General features: G+C 43.3%; 1 protein-coding gene across 1 annotated transcript in view; it reads left to right on the plus strand.

Moving 5' to 3' along the window:
• Positions 1–13,212, plus strand: part of glrbb (glycine receptor, beta b) — a 122,472-nt gene that overhangs the window by 89,011 nt on the left and 20,249 nt on the right. Inside the window, exon 9 of the mRNA XM_078406513.1 lies at positions 1,003–1,328. Within this exon, the coding sequence (XP_078262639.1) occupies positions 1,003–1,328 (326 nt within the window). The remainder of the gene's footprint in view (positions 1–1,002; positions 1,329–13,212) is intronic.

Consider the following 13,212-nt stretch of genomic DNA (forward strand, 5'->3'; position numbering starts at 1 on the left):
TTATTATTAGATGATAGCTCTGACGTTCTGTGGATTTTTGTTATCCCGTAGCCATATCTTAGCCAGGTGTCATAGAGCTCCCAAAAATACTGAGATTATGATCATGCAAGGAATAGATTGGGTAGATGCACAGAGTCTCTTGCCCAGCCTAGGTGAATTGAGGACCAGAGGACATAGGTTTTGGGTGAAGGGGAAAAGATTTAATAAGACTGGGTAACATTTTCACACAAAGGGTGGTGGCTGCCAGAGGAGGAGTTTGAGGCTGGCATTATTCCAACGTTTAAGAAAAAGTTAGACAGATACATGGATAGGACAGGCTTGGAGAGATATGGACAAAACTTGGGCAGGTGGGACTAGTGTAGCTGGGACATGTTGGCCAGTGTGGGAAGGTTGGGCCGAAGGGCCTGCTTCTACACTGTGTCACTCTCTGGCTTTATTAATGAACTGTCCATTGATACTATGGTGCTGAGGGTGGAGTTGGACACTGATAAATGGGAGGCAGAAAGAACCTGGGCACATTTCAGGACCAAATTAGTCAGGACCATTTATTTGTAAATTTGATTTATTTAGTGTGACTCATTTGTAAATTTGACCAAAGTGGACAAAACCAGTAGAAAGTGGCAATGTTGACTTCAATGTAGTTTTCCACATTCATTGCTGGGGTACTAATCCAATGATATTCTGTTCAATATAGAACCGGCCTGTTTTTTTCTTTCCACTAATGCCTTCTTGACAGTATTTCAATGCTAAAACATGTGCATTGAAATGAACCTTAAGATGTAGATAGAGAGATTGCAAGTCGTGTCCACAGGCAACAACAGAATCATGTGCAGAAGTTGGAAAAAGTCATAAATAAACAAAATCTCTTTTTATAACTAACAGTCAAATCTATAAGTTAACTATACAATATTATAGCAAAACACACGTGTACATTTAAATTCACAAATATAATATTAGAAGAGTTTGATGTGTTAATATTTCTATACTTTTTTTATATCACAGGCATCTTCTCAGTCCTCAACTTGTCATCTGAGTGTATGGCTCTTGCAGCAGAACTGCCCAAGGTCTCTTATGTGAAAGCCATGGATATCTGGTTGATTGCGTGCCTCCTGTTTGGATTTGCGTCTCTTGTGGAATATGCAGTTGTGCAGGTTATGTTGAACAGCCCAAAAAAAGTTGAAGCTGAAAGAGCTCGAATCCAAAAGAAGCTGAAGGCAAAGGAGCAGGCTATTGCCTCTGAAGGAAAAGGATGTGGAAACTGGGTTAAACCAGCCTCTAAGAATACTGTTAATGGTACAGATACACCCGTTCATATTAGCACTTTACAGGTAGGAAACCATGAGACTTAACTTTTAAATTTAGCCTGAATGCATTTGCCCTTGCATTTCATGATCTTCCCCATAGTTTGCCTTACATGTTATCTAAGGGGATATTGCTGTGATGTTGTTATCACAGCTGGATTTACTTTTATTTTTCTAAGTGTGGGACTCACTGCAAATATTTACATCACTCTTCGAACTCTCTGCTGACTTGTGATTAACTTCTGCAGCTACTAAAAGCATGACTGTTGTAAGGAGAAGCAGAAAGGAAAATTGCTGACTTCTCAATTTGCATAGTTTGTCTCCCATTTGTTTTAACAAATACTTTTCAGAGAAATTCAGCCAGGTAGTACATATAGGACTGATAAATGTAAAGTCTTAGAGGTTTTCACACATAAATATATCAGGCAGCTAAAATGCCTTTCTGTTCAGGCTGGTGTTAAATCATCTGTGCTGTAGATGATGTTAACCAGAACTAGAGAGGATGTGTAGGATGGACCTGCAGATGCTGGTTTACACCAAAGATAGACACAAAATGCTGGAGTAACTCAGCGGGACATGCAGCATCTCTGAGTGATGGAGTCTCCAAACAGGACGATCCACCTACACTGGATTATCCTGTTTGGAGACTCCATCATTAAGAGATGCTGCTTGACCTGCTGAGTTATTCCAGCATTTTGTGTAGAACTAGAAAAGTGTTCTTTCGCAGGAAATGATGGACTAAACCAATGTGGCAACCAGGGAGCCCTTTGCTCATTGACTGGAGTTTTCATCCACAACCAATGAAGCTCAAGAGTTCCACAGCCAATGGTATCTTTATAGTCAAAATCAACAAGCTATCTTAATGCTGAGATGTATTTTAAGTGGCTGGACTATTCCAGAGGAGCATCCTACCACAACCAGAAAGCAGTGCTGAACTACTATCTACCTCTTTGGTGACCCTTGGACTATCCCTGATCGGACTTTGCTAGCTTTACCTTGAACCAAACGTTATTCCCTTATCATGCATCTATACATTGTAAATGGATCAATTGTAAACACGTATTGTCTTTCTGCTGACTGGTCAGCACGCAACAAAAGCTTTTATTTGTTCCTCGGTACATGTGACAATAAACTAAACTGATAAACATTAAATAAACCAACATTTCAAGAATGATGGTGATTTGGCCTTGCCTTCACAATTTACCATTACATTGATAGGCATAGACTAAATGTATGAGGTAGAAGTATTCTAATCCATCCCTCTTGCCTTCTCTGCCATTCATTAAACTCATGGCTGATCTTTTGCCTCAGTTCCAATATGCTACATCTTTTGATTCCTTTAAGAGCCAAATATCGAGCAGTTTCAACTTTAGTTTAGTTTAGTTTAGAGATACAGTGCGGAAACAGGCCCTTCGGCCCACCGAGTCCTGGCCGACTAGCGATCCCCGCACACATTAACAGTATCCTACACATATGAGGGATAATTTACATACATACGTCTTTGGAATGTGGGAGGAAAGCGAAGATCTCGGAGATAATCCACACGGTCACGGGGAGAACTTACAAACTCCGTACGGACAGCACCCATAGTTAGGATCGAACCTGGGCCTCTAGTGCTGCAAGCGCTATAAGGCAGCAACTCTACCACTGCGCCACCGTGCCGCCCTGAATCAAGAAGACAAAGATTCACTCCCATCTGAGATCATAGAACATGGAATACACAGGAACAAGCCCTTCAGCCCACAATGTCTCTGCTGAACATGATGTCAGATTAATCTCCTCTGCCTACATGTGATCCACATCCCTCCATTTCCTGCAATATCCATGTGCCTATCTAAAAGCCTCCTAAACACCATTATTGTATCTGCCCCCACAACCACCCCTGGCAGCACATTTCACACATCTACCAAACTCGGTGAAAAAAAATTTCCACACTCGACTTTAAAATTTGCGACTCTCACCTTAAATCTATACCCTCTAACCTCTGACACTTCCACCCAAGGTAAAAGGTTCTGAATGTCTACTCTATCTTTGCCTCTAACAATTTTATATACGTCTATCAGGTCTCCCCAAAGCTTCTGTGTTCTGGAGAAAAGAATCCAAATTTGCTTTATCCAAAACAATCCAAATTCTAAAATTGCTTTACATGTAAATTTTGAATGGCCGATTCTTTACTTTGAGATCTTAACCTACGTTTCTTGACATGGCAACCAGGGGAAACATCAACGTCATATCTACCCTGTCCAGCATCTGAAGAAATGTGTGCATTTCAATAAGATTACCTCTCAATCATTTAAACTCTTCTCATATGATAAACCTGCCATTCCCAGGAATCATGTGTATAAGAAAATAACTGCAGATGCTGGTACAAATTGATTTATTCACAAAATGCTGGAGTAACTCAACAGGTCAGGCAGCATCTCGGGAGAGAAGGAATGGGTGACGTTTCGGGTCGAGACCCTTCTTCAGACTGATGTCGGGGGTGGGACAAAGGAAGGATATAGGTGGAGACAGGAAGATAGAGGGAGATCTGGGAAGGAGGAGGGGAAGGGAGGGACAGAGGAGCTATCTGAAGTTGGAGAAGTCGACGTTCATACCACCGGGCCGCAAACTGCCCAGGCGAAATATGAGGTGCTGCTCCTCCAATTTCCAATCATGTGTGTCCCCTCCCCCTTCCCAGTTCTCCCACCAGTCTTCCTGTCTCCGACTACATTCTATCTTTGTCCCGCCCCCCCCCCCCTGACATCAGTCTGTAGAAGGGTCTCGACCCAAATCGTCACCCACTCCTTCTCCCCAGAGATGCTGCCTGACCCGCTGAGTTACTGCAGCATTTTGTGTCTGTCCCCAGGAATCAGTCTGTGAACCTGTCTTTGTTGCAAGTGATTCCTTTCCAAAGGTAGAGACACCTAATCTGTCTATGATATTCCAGATACAAGCTCACCGGGGCCCTATGTAATTGGATCAAGACGTCTTTGTCCTGCTACACAAAATCTCTTACAATAATGGCTATCTGCTTCCTAATTGCTCATTGAACCTCTATGTTGACCTTCAGTAATAAGTATATAAGGACTTTCAGGTCCCTCTGAACAACACTACTTATGATTTAAGTGTTTTCTTCCCTCTCAATGGAAATGCATGACCTCACATTGCGTGAGATGCAGGCAGTATGGACAAGCAGCAATGGAAGGAGTATACGCTGCTGTGCATGATGGTTTAGAATGGGCCAATATCTGCAGGGTTCAGTCATAGAGTCATACAATGTCAAAATAGGATCTATGGCCCAACTTGCCCACACCAACCAACAAGGGGCCACAGTTTAAGAATAAGGGGTAGGCCAGTTAGAACTGAGATGAGAAAAAACTTTTTCAGTCAGAGAGTTGTGAATCTGTGGAATTCTCTGCCTCAGAAGACTGTGGAGGCCAATTCTCTGAATGCATTCAAGAGAGAGCTAGATAGAGCTCTTAAGGATAGCGGAGTCAGGGGGTATGGGGAGAAGGCAGGAACGGGGTACTGATTGAGAATGATCAGCCATGATCACATTGAATGGCGGTGCTGGCTCGATGGACCGAATGGCCTCCTCCTGCACCTATTGTCTATTGTCTATGTCCCATCTACACTAATCAAACTTGCCTGTTCTTGACCCATATCCTTCTAAACCTGTCCTATCCATATACCTGTCTAATTGCATCTTAAACGTAGCCTCAACTACCTCCTCCGGCAGCTCGTTCCATACACCCACCACCCTTTGTGTGAAAAGGTTACCCCTCAGATTCCTATAAAATCTTTCCCCCTTCACCTATGCCCTCTGGTTCTCGATTTCCCTTCTCAGGGCAAGAGAGTCAATGCCCGATCTATTCCTCTCAAGATTTTATGCACCTCGATAAGTTCACCCCTCATCCTCCTGCACAGCAGGGAATAGAGTCCCAGCCTACTCAACCTCTCCCTATGTCTCAGACCCTCAAGTCCTGGCAACATCCTTGTAAATCTTCTCTGCACCCTTTCCAACTTGACACCATTTTTCCAATGGTGTCCAAAACTGAACACAATATTCTAAATGCGGACTCACCAACACCTTATTTCACTGCAACATGACCTCCCAACATCTATACTCAATACTCTGACTGATGAAGGCCAATGTATCAAAAGCCTTTTAGACCACCCCATCTACCTGTGACACCACCTTCAAGGAACCATGTACCTGCACTCCTACATCTCTCTACTCTACGACACTTCCCAGAGTCCTACCATTCAGATTTTTTTTTTAGATTTAGAGATACAGCGCGGAAACAGGCCCTTTGGCCTACCGGGTCCGCGCCGCCTAGCGATCCCCGCACATTAACACTATCCTACACACACTAGGGACAATTTTTACATTTTACCCAGTCAATTAACCTACATACCTGTACGTCTTTGGAGTGTGGGAGGAAACCGAAGATCTCAGAGAAAACCCACGCAGGTCACGGGGAGAACGTACAACCTCCGTACAGACGGCGCCCGTAGTCAGGATCGAACCAGAGTCTCAGGCGCTGCATTCGCTGTAAGGCAGCAACTCTACCGCTGCGTCACCGTGCCGCCCGTTCACTGCGTAGGTCCTGCTCATGTTAGACTTTCCAAAACGCAACACCTCACATTTCTTTGTATTAAATTCCATCACTGCATTAAAGCAGAAAGCAGAGGTGTGGCACGGTGGCGCAGCTTTAGAGTTGCTGCCTTACGGAGCTTGCAGCGCCGGAGACCCAGGTTCGACCCGGCTGCTGTTTGTATGGAGTTTGTACGTTCTCCCGATGACTGCGTGGGTTTTCTCCAAGATCTTCAGTTTCCTGCCACACTCCAAAGGAGTACAGATTTGTAGGTTAATTGGCTCAGTATAAGTGTAAATTGTCCCTAGTGTGTGGGATAATGTTAATGTTAATCGATGCGGACTCAAAGGGCCTGATCTACTTATCATTTCCAATATACGTTTGGATTCCAAACATTGTAGTTTTTCTTGCTTCTCAATCCCAATTGTGGTCGGAAAGTGAGTCCACAAGATTAATGTGGATGCCGTTCCCCACACACAGATCTCTTGCATCTCCTGCCAGATTTCAGCCCTCTTGTGTCTGGTGCATCTCCCTACAACACATGTTTCTCTGGCCTGTTTTCCTTGTGTCAGTCTGTGTGAAGGCACCCAGGGATGTCATGGACAAATGTGTATTGTGGTCAACCATCCTCCTCCTTCTCCTCTCCCTTGATTCTTCCCTCCAGCTCCTCAATCTGCTACATCGTCTTCTGCTGTTCTGGTGAAGGGTGAGGGCAGGAGCCTTTCAATGCACCCTGAGATATGGCAGAGGAGAGAGTCTAGTGCATTCTGATGTGTAATGATTAACAGGACTTCCCTCCTGGCATGTATTTTAATGACGAGCACTGCTATGGTCCACCCTGGAAATTGTGGAGCTGTATCCCTCTCTCCTGCAGCTTTTTTTCACAGCACCACAATGTGTATTACTGTTGCCTGATGCCAATGGGGAGTGTGCCTTTAAGGACTGATTCCTTCTCAGGTGGGACTAGTGTAGCTGGGACATGGTGGCCGGTGTGGGCAGGTTGGGCCGAAGGGCCTGTATCCAGGCTGTATCACTCTTTTTTTTTTAGAGATATAGTGCGGAAACAGGCCCTTCGGCCCACCGGGTCCGCGCCGCCCAGCGATCCCTGCACATTAACACTATCCTACACCCACTAGGGACAATTTTTACATTTGCCCAGCCAATTAACCTACAAACCTTTACGTCTTTGGAGTGTGGGAGGAAACCGAAGATCTCGGAGAAAACCCACGCAGGTCACGGGGACAAACGTACAAACCCCGTACAGTACAGCACCCGTAGTCAGGATCGAACCTGAGTCTCCGGCGCTGCATTCGCTGTAAGGCAGCAACTCTACCGCTGCGCCACCGTGCCGCCCTGCTATGACTCTCTGACCCTGAAAGCGGCAGAGCAAGGTTTTGACTGCCTTGCCAAATTCAGCCTGGTACCATTGGGAATTGTTCAGCTTGTGGGGGTGACCAAATTCCTGCTGGCTCTAAATTAAATGTTTAAGTGCTCAAAAAAAAAAGGTGCAATCCAACTTTCAGGCTTTTTAGACAGCTTCTTAAGTTGATAACATTTAACATGAAAAAAATGTTCCCGACTCCCATTGACATTCAAACAAATTACTGGCGTGGAGTCTCTGGACTTTACTTTAGAGGTGCGGCTTGGAAACATGCCCTTTGGTCCTCCCTGTCCGCGCCGACCAGCGATCACCCCGTACGCTAGCACTATCCTAGACACTAAGGACAATTTACAATTTTACCGAAGCCACTACAAATCTGCACGGAGAAATTTCTCACAGTCTTAACCAGCTGAGTGATCGGTAGGGAAAAACATTGTTAATCATCCATACACAGTCACTGATCATTATTTCCATTTTGCACTGGAAAGATGATGGAGGCCTCTGTGCTTTGCTGCAAATGATATTGTAAAGTCAGTCAGTGGAGTTCCAGGAAAGGGCTTTATAACTCATTCTGCCACCAAGTCCAAACATTATTACATCCCCATAACACAAAGAGAAATGGAGATTTGGAATCTGACATTTCCCAATTAGATACACAGTATATTACAATATATCTATTATTACTTTTACTGATTATGTTTAGTTTAGAGATAGAGTGCAAAAATAGGCCCTTTGGCCTACCGAGTCTGTGCAGACCAGCGATACTCTAGCACTATCCTGCACACTCGGGACAATCTTACAATTTAAAACTAAACAAATGCTTTGCAGATGGATTACCCACGTGTTGACTGATATCGCAATACTGGACTATTTGTGAACTAAACAACAAAAGCAGCATGGTGCTAAACAACAAAAGCAACAGGGTGGTCAATCTATGGAATTCAGTGCCACAGATGGCTGTGGAGGCTAAATCGATGGATATTTTTTAAAGCGCAGATTGACAGTTTCTAGATTAGTAAGGGTGTCAGGGGTTATGGGGCGAAAGCAGGAGAATGAGGTTGAGAGGGAAAGATAGATCAGCCATGATTGAATGGCAGAGTTGACTTGATGGGCCGAATGGCCTAATTCTGCTCCCAGAACTTATGAATTTATGAACTTATGTTCAACAATAGACAGAACAATAGAACTGAATATTATCTGAATGGTGTCAAGTTAGGAAAAAGGGACGTACAACGTGATCTGGGTGTCTTAGTGCATGTCACTGAAAGGAAGCATGCAGGTACAGCAGGCAGTGAAGAAAGCCAATGGAATGTTGGCCTTCATCTTCGGTTTCCTCCCACACTCCAAAGACGTACAGGTATGTAGGTTAATTGGCTGGGCAAATGTAAAAATTGTCTCTAGGGTGTAGGATAGTGTTAATGTGCGGGGATCGCTGGGCGGCGCGGACCCGGTGGGCCGAAGGGCCTGTTTCCGCGCTGTATCTCTAAATCTAAATCTAAAAAAATCTAAATCTTAATATTCTCAATTGTTGTTTCAGAGGTATTTCCCAACCGTTCAAGTATTAGCTTCTTATTTGCTGGTCTTCTTCAGGAAGGTCCTTAATCTGTCAGAATAGTTGTTTTTGAAAAGATAACTGATGCTGACAAATGCATTACCTTGTTGCCAGTTTACCAGGGTCTGAAGAATGGTCTCGACCTGAAACGTCACCCATTCCCTCTATCCAGAGATGCTGCCTGTCCCGCTGAGTTCCCCCAGCATTTTGTATCTATCCACCAGATTATATCATGGTTTATTGATTCTTTACCTATAGATTCCATTGCTTGGAATTTATGGAATAGTATTTTGATACAAAGGATCTATTAAGAACTGGTTCTGATACACCTCCAGCACTTTAACTAATATCTCAATTATTATAATTCTACCAAGATGGTTCAGACGAATTTCTTAGGGGTGTAGCGGCATTATTTTTATCAATCTTCTAATCGTTTCGAACTGCAAACAAAGTACACAGTATGCTGTGGTAACTCAGTAGGTCAGGCAGCATCTGCGGGGGAAATGGATTTGGGGTCAGGACCATCCTTCAGGCTGATTGTGGTAGACTAGCAGTAGGGGGGAGAGAGAAAGCTGGGAAAGAGAGGATGGGGAAGGACAGAGCCTGGCAAGTGATAGGTGGATACAGATGAGGGCAGGTAGATTGGCAGTTAAGTGGGATAAGTGACAAAGGCTCACGATGAAAAAGGGACAAAAGGGTTTCAGATAAGGAAAGAAGGAGAGAAGAGGAGTGAAATGTGAAGCTAGACAGAGGAATATAGGTGGAAAGGGACAGGATGGGAGAGGAGGGGGTAGGAGGAAGGATAGAATAGTGGGAGAAATGGATGTGCACGTTCACAAGTTATAGGAGTGGAATTAGAGTCTACTCTGCCATCCAATCATGACTGATCTCTGCCTCCTAATCCAATTTTCCTGCCTGCTCCCCATAACCCTTGACACCTGTTCTAATCAAGAATTTGTCTATCTCTGCGTTAAAAATACCCACTGACTTGGCCACCACATCCCTCTGTGGCAATGAGTGCCCCAGATGAATCACCCTCTGACTAAATAAGTTCTTATGCACTGGGGAAGGTCACAGAAAACATTGATTTCAAGGTCAAATGTCTTAGAATGGATCGACTGGGCTTATATTCACTGGAATTTAGAAGGATGAGAGGGGATCTTATGGAAACATGTACAATTCTTAAGAGATTGGACAGGTTAGATGCAGGAAAAATGTTCCCCACGTTGGGGGAGTCCAGAACCAGGGGTCTCAGTTTATGAATAAGGGGTAGGCCATTTAGGACTGAGATGAAGAAAAACTTTTTCTGCCAGAGAGTTGTGAATCTGTGGAATTCTCTGCCACAGAAGGCAGTGGAGGCCAATTCACTGGATGTATTCAAGAGAGAGCTAGATATAGCTCTTAGAGCAAACAGAATCAAGGGATATGGGGAGAAAGCAGGGAACGGGGTACAGATTCTGGAGGATCAGCCATGATCATATTGAATGGCGGCGCTGGCTCGAAGGGCCGAATGGCCTACTCCTGCACCTATTTGCTATGTTTCAGTCAAACCATCTGCGTGACAATCACTCATTTACTCTTTTTGAAACTTTCATGGAAGTATTCAGTAGTCAAACCAGGTTGTGTTGTGTACTTGCCTTCAAGCAGACCTTTCATTCTTATCCAGATTTATCCAATTAAACTCAATGACTTCCCTGCACATGTTTGTTTTCATTTAACTGTTTGCCATATGATTCACATAACAAGATGTTTTAAATTAAGTGTTAGGTTTTTGTTTTGGTAAAATCATGTAATAAGACATTATCATAACAAATTGTATTGCCCTTTATATATTTTAATGACCGTGTTTCTTTTTTTCTGAGGAAGGTTATTTCAGGATATCACTACATAGTAGTATTTCCCCGTAAATTATCCCAGCTTGTATTTTCAGCAGATGTACAGTGAGGCTCACAGTAATCATTGATTCTTGTAAATATTATAAGTAGTGATTTTAAGATTATTAATGCAAAAGCTTTACACTTCATCCAATGTCTTACCTCCTGTTAGTCTCATGTAAACTTCCACTATGGTGGGGTAGTATTAGCGTCTGGTGAGTGCACTATGCATGAGGTTCCCAGCACCTGAAATGAATATCATTTGACAGAATATTTACATATTCTGATCTCAGATCTGCTAAAGTAAATTGAATCTGTTATAAAAGGCACATGTCATGTTGTCAAGAGACACTTCAGCACCCTGAAGCCCATTGGAAAGAAGTTTTATGCAGCCATCTGTTATCATTAATGCATGCACATCTGTAACCAATACAAACTTCCCTTTGATGTTCAGATGATAGCATCAATTGAGTACACTATGGAACCTTTTAAAGGAAGTGTTCGGTCGATTGAACTTAGAGTTCGATGAAGATAGCCTGCAGTAACACAGAGAAATCTAGTTCTTACTTCAGTCAAAGGTTGAACTGTGAGGTTATTGATAGACAGGTGTACCTGTTTTATAATGTTACCTCTTCCATATGAGAATGGTATTCCTTTATTGAAATGTAAGAATTTTTGTTTGATATATACCTCATAAATGTGGTCTTGAGGGGCTCTGTTTAATATCTAGTGATCATTGCTGCATCAAAATTGTTTTATTTGTTCTGGCATCAGTTGCCCACGATTGTTGCTCATTTCCTCCATCATTGCGCACATTTTGCTGCCGTTTTTATATCGTACTTACACAGCCCCATGATGTAGGACAGATACTATTACCTGACCACCATTAGTTTTAGCTATATAATGGAAATCCAGAGGATCTGCAGGTGTGCATTCTAGGAACCTAAAGGAACTTGCTCTCTAGATAGTGGGTGCAATGGTTGTATTCCAAAATTTTCTAGGTGTTGACAAAAACTGCCAACGTGTCAAATATAGAGACAAAATGCTGGAGTAACTCAGCGGGACAGGCAGCATCTTTGGATAGAAGGAATAGTGACGTTTCAGGTCAAGACCCTTCTTCAGAGAAAGATGTCTCAACCCAAAACGTCACCCATTCCTTCTCTCCAGAGATGCTGCCTGTCCCGCTGAGTTACTCCGGCATTTTGTGACTATCTTCGGTTTAAACCGGCATCTGCAGTTCCTTCCTACACAATGTGTCAAATATAGTATAGCGTAGAGAGTATGAAGTTGTTCACTGTGGAATGAGGCATGACATTGATTATCATTTAAATGGAGAAAGACTTTAGAAAGCTGCCTTGTAAAGGGATTTTGGATCCCCACACACGAAACATGGAATACTGGCATACAAGTGCAGCAGTTGTGAGAAAGGCAAATGGAATGCTGGCTTTAATTTTAGTGGGGGGGGGGGGGTCAGAATATAAAAGTGGGGATGACATACAACACTATGCAAGACATCAGTGAGGCACTTATCTGAGCATTCAAGAGGACTGTGAATAATCCTGGTCCTCTTTTCAAGGAAAGAGTTATTAGCATTGGAGGCTGTTGAGTGAAGGTTCATTGGGTTGACCCTGGGCATGGGGGGATTGAATTATGGGGAAGGTTGAAGAGGCTAGGTCTGTAGTAAGTAACTTTCAGAACCGTGAGAAACAATCTTCTTGAGAAATATCGCATCCGTAGGAGGCTTGCCGGAGTAACTGCTGGGAAGATGTTTCTGCTTAGATCCAACGGGCAAAGACTCTATGAGTATGAGAATGTCCATTGCAAACTGAGAAAAGGATGATGCATTTTTACAATTCCTTGCCTCAAAAGACTGTGGAGGTCGTACCCTTTTATGTATTCAGAGCTGAGAGAGGTGGAGGAATTAAGAGTTACTGGCTGAGGACGTGAAAGCAGATGATGAAAACCAGCTCTGATCTCTAGTGGGTCAGGAGGCAGCATCTGTGGAGGGAAATGGACCTTCTCCAGAAATGATTACCAATCATTCTCCTCCCCACCACTTCAACTATCCCTCAATTTCCTCTCAGTCCCAGCGCTCTAAAATCCTCTGCTCTAAAATCTGAAAAATTAAATCCTTATAATCCAGCACATTTAAACAACGTCCATGAAATGGTCTTTGATCAGTCCATTTCCTTCCACAAATGATTGAATGAAATGGTCTTTGATCAGTCCATTTCCTTCCACAAATGATTGATTGAATGAATGAAATGGTCTTTGATCAGTCCATTTCCTTCCACAAATGGTCTTTGATCAGTCCATTTCCTTCCACAAATGCCGACTGATCCATTGAGTTCCTCCAGCAGTTTGTTCTTTTGCTCAAGACCAGCAGCAAGGGTCTCTGTGTCTCCATCAGCCATAACCTATTGGGGCAAACTCAAAGTGGTGAATGGCTTCCCCCTGTTGCTATTTTTTATAATCTCAAAATGACACTGATCCAGCCCCAACATCATGTTCTCGTCCAACCCAA

This window comes from Rhinoraja longicauda, chromosome 1 (genome assembly GCF_053455715.1).
Source record: "Rhinoraja longicauda isolate Sanriku21f chromosome 1, sRhiLon1.1, whole genome shotgun sequence".
NCBI lineage: Eukaryota > Metazoa > Chordata > Chondrichthyes > Rajiformes > Arhynchobatidae > Rhinoraja > Rhinoraja longicauda.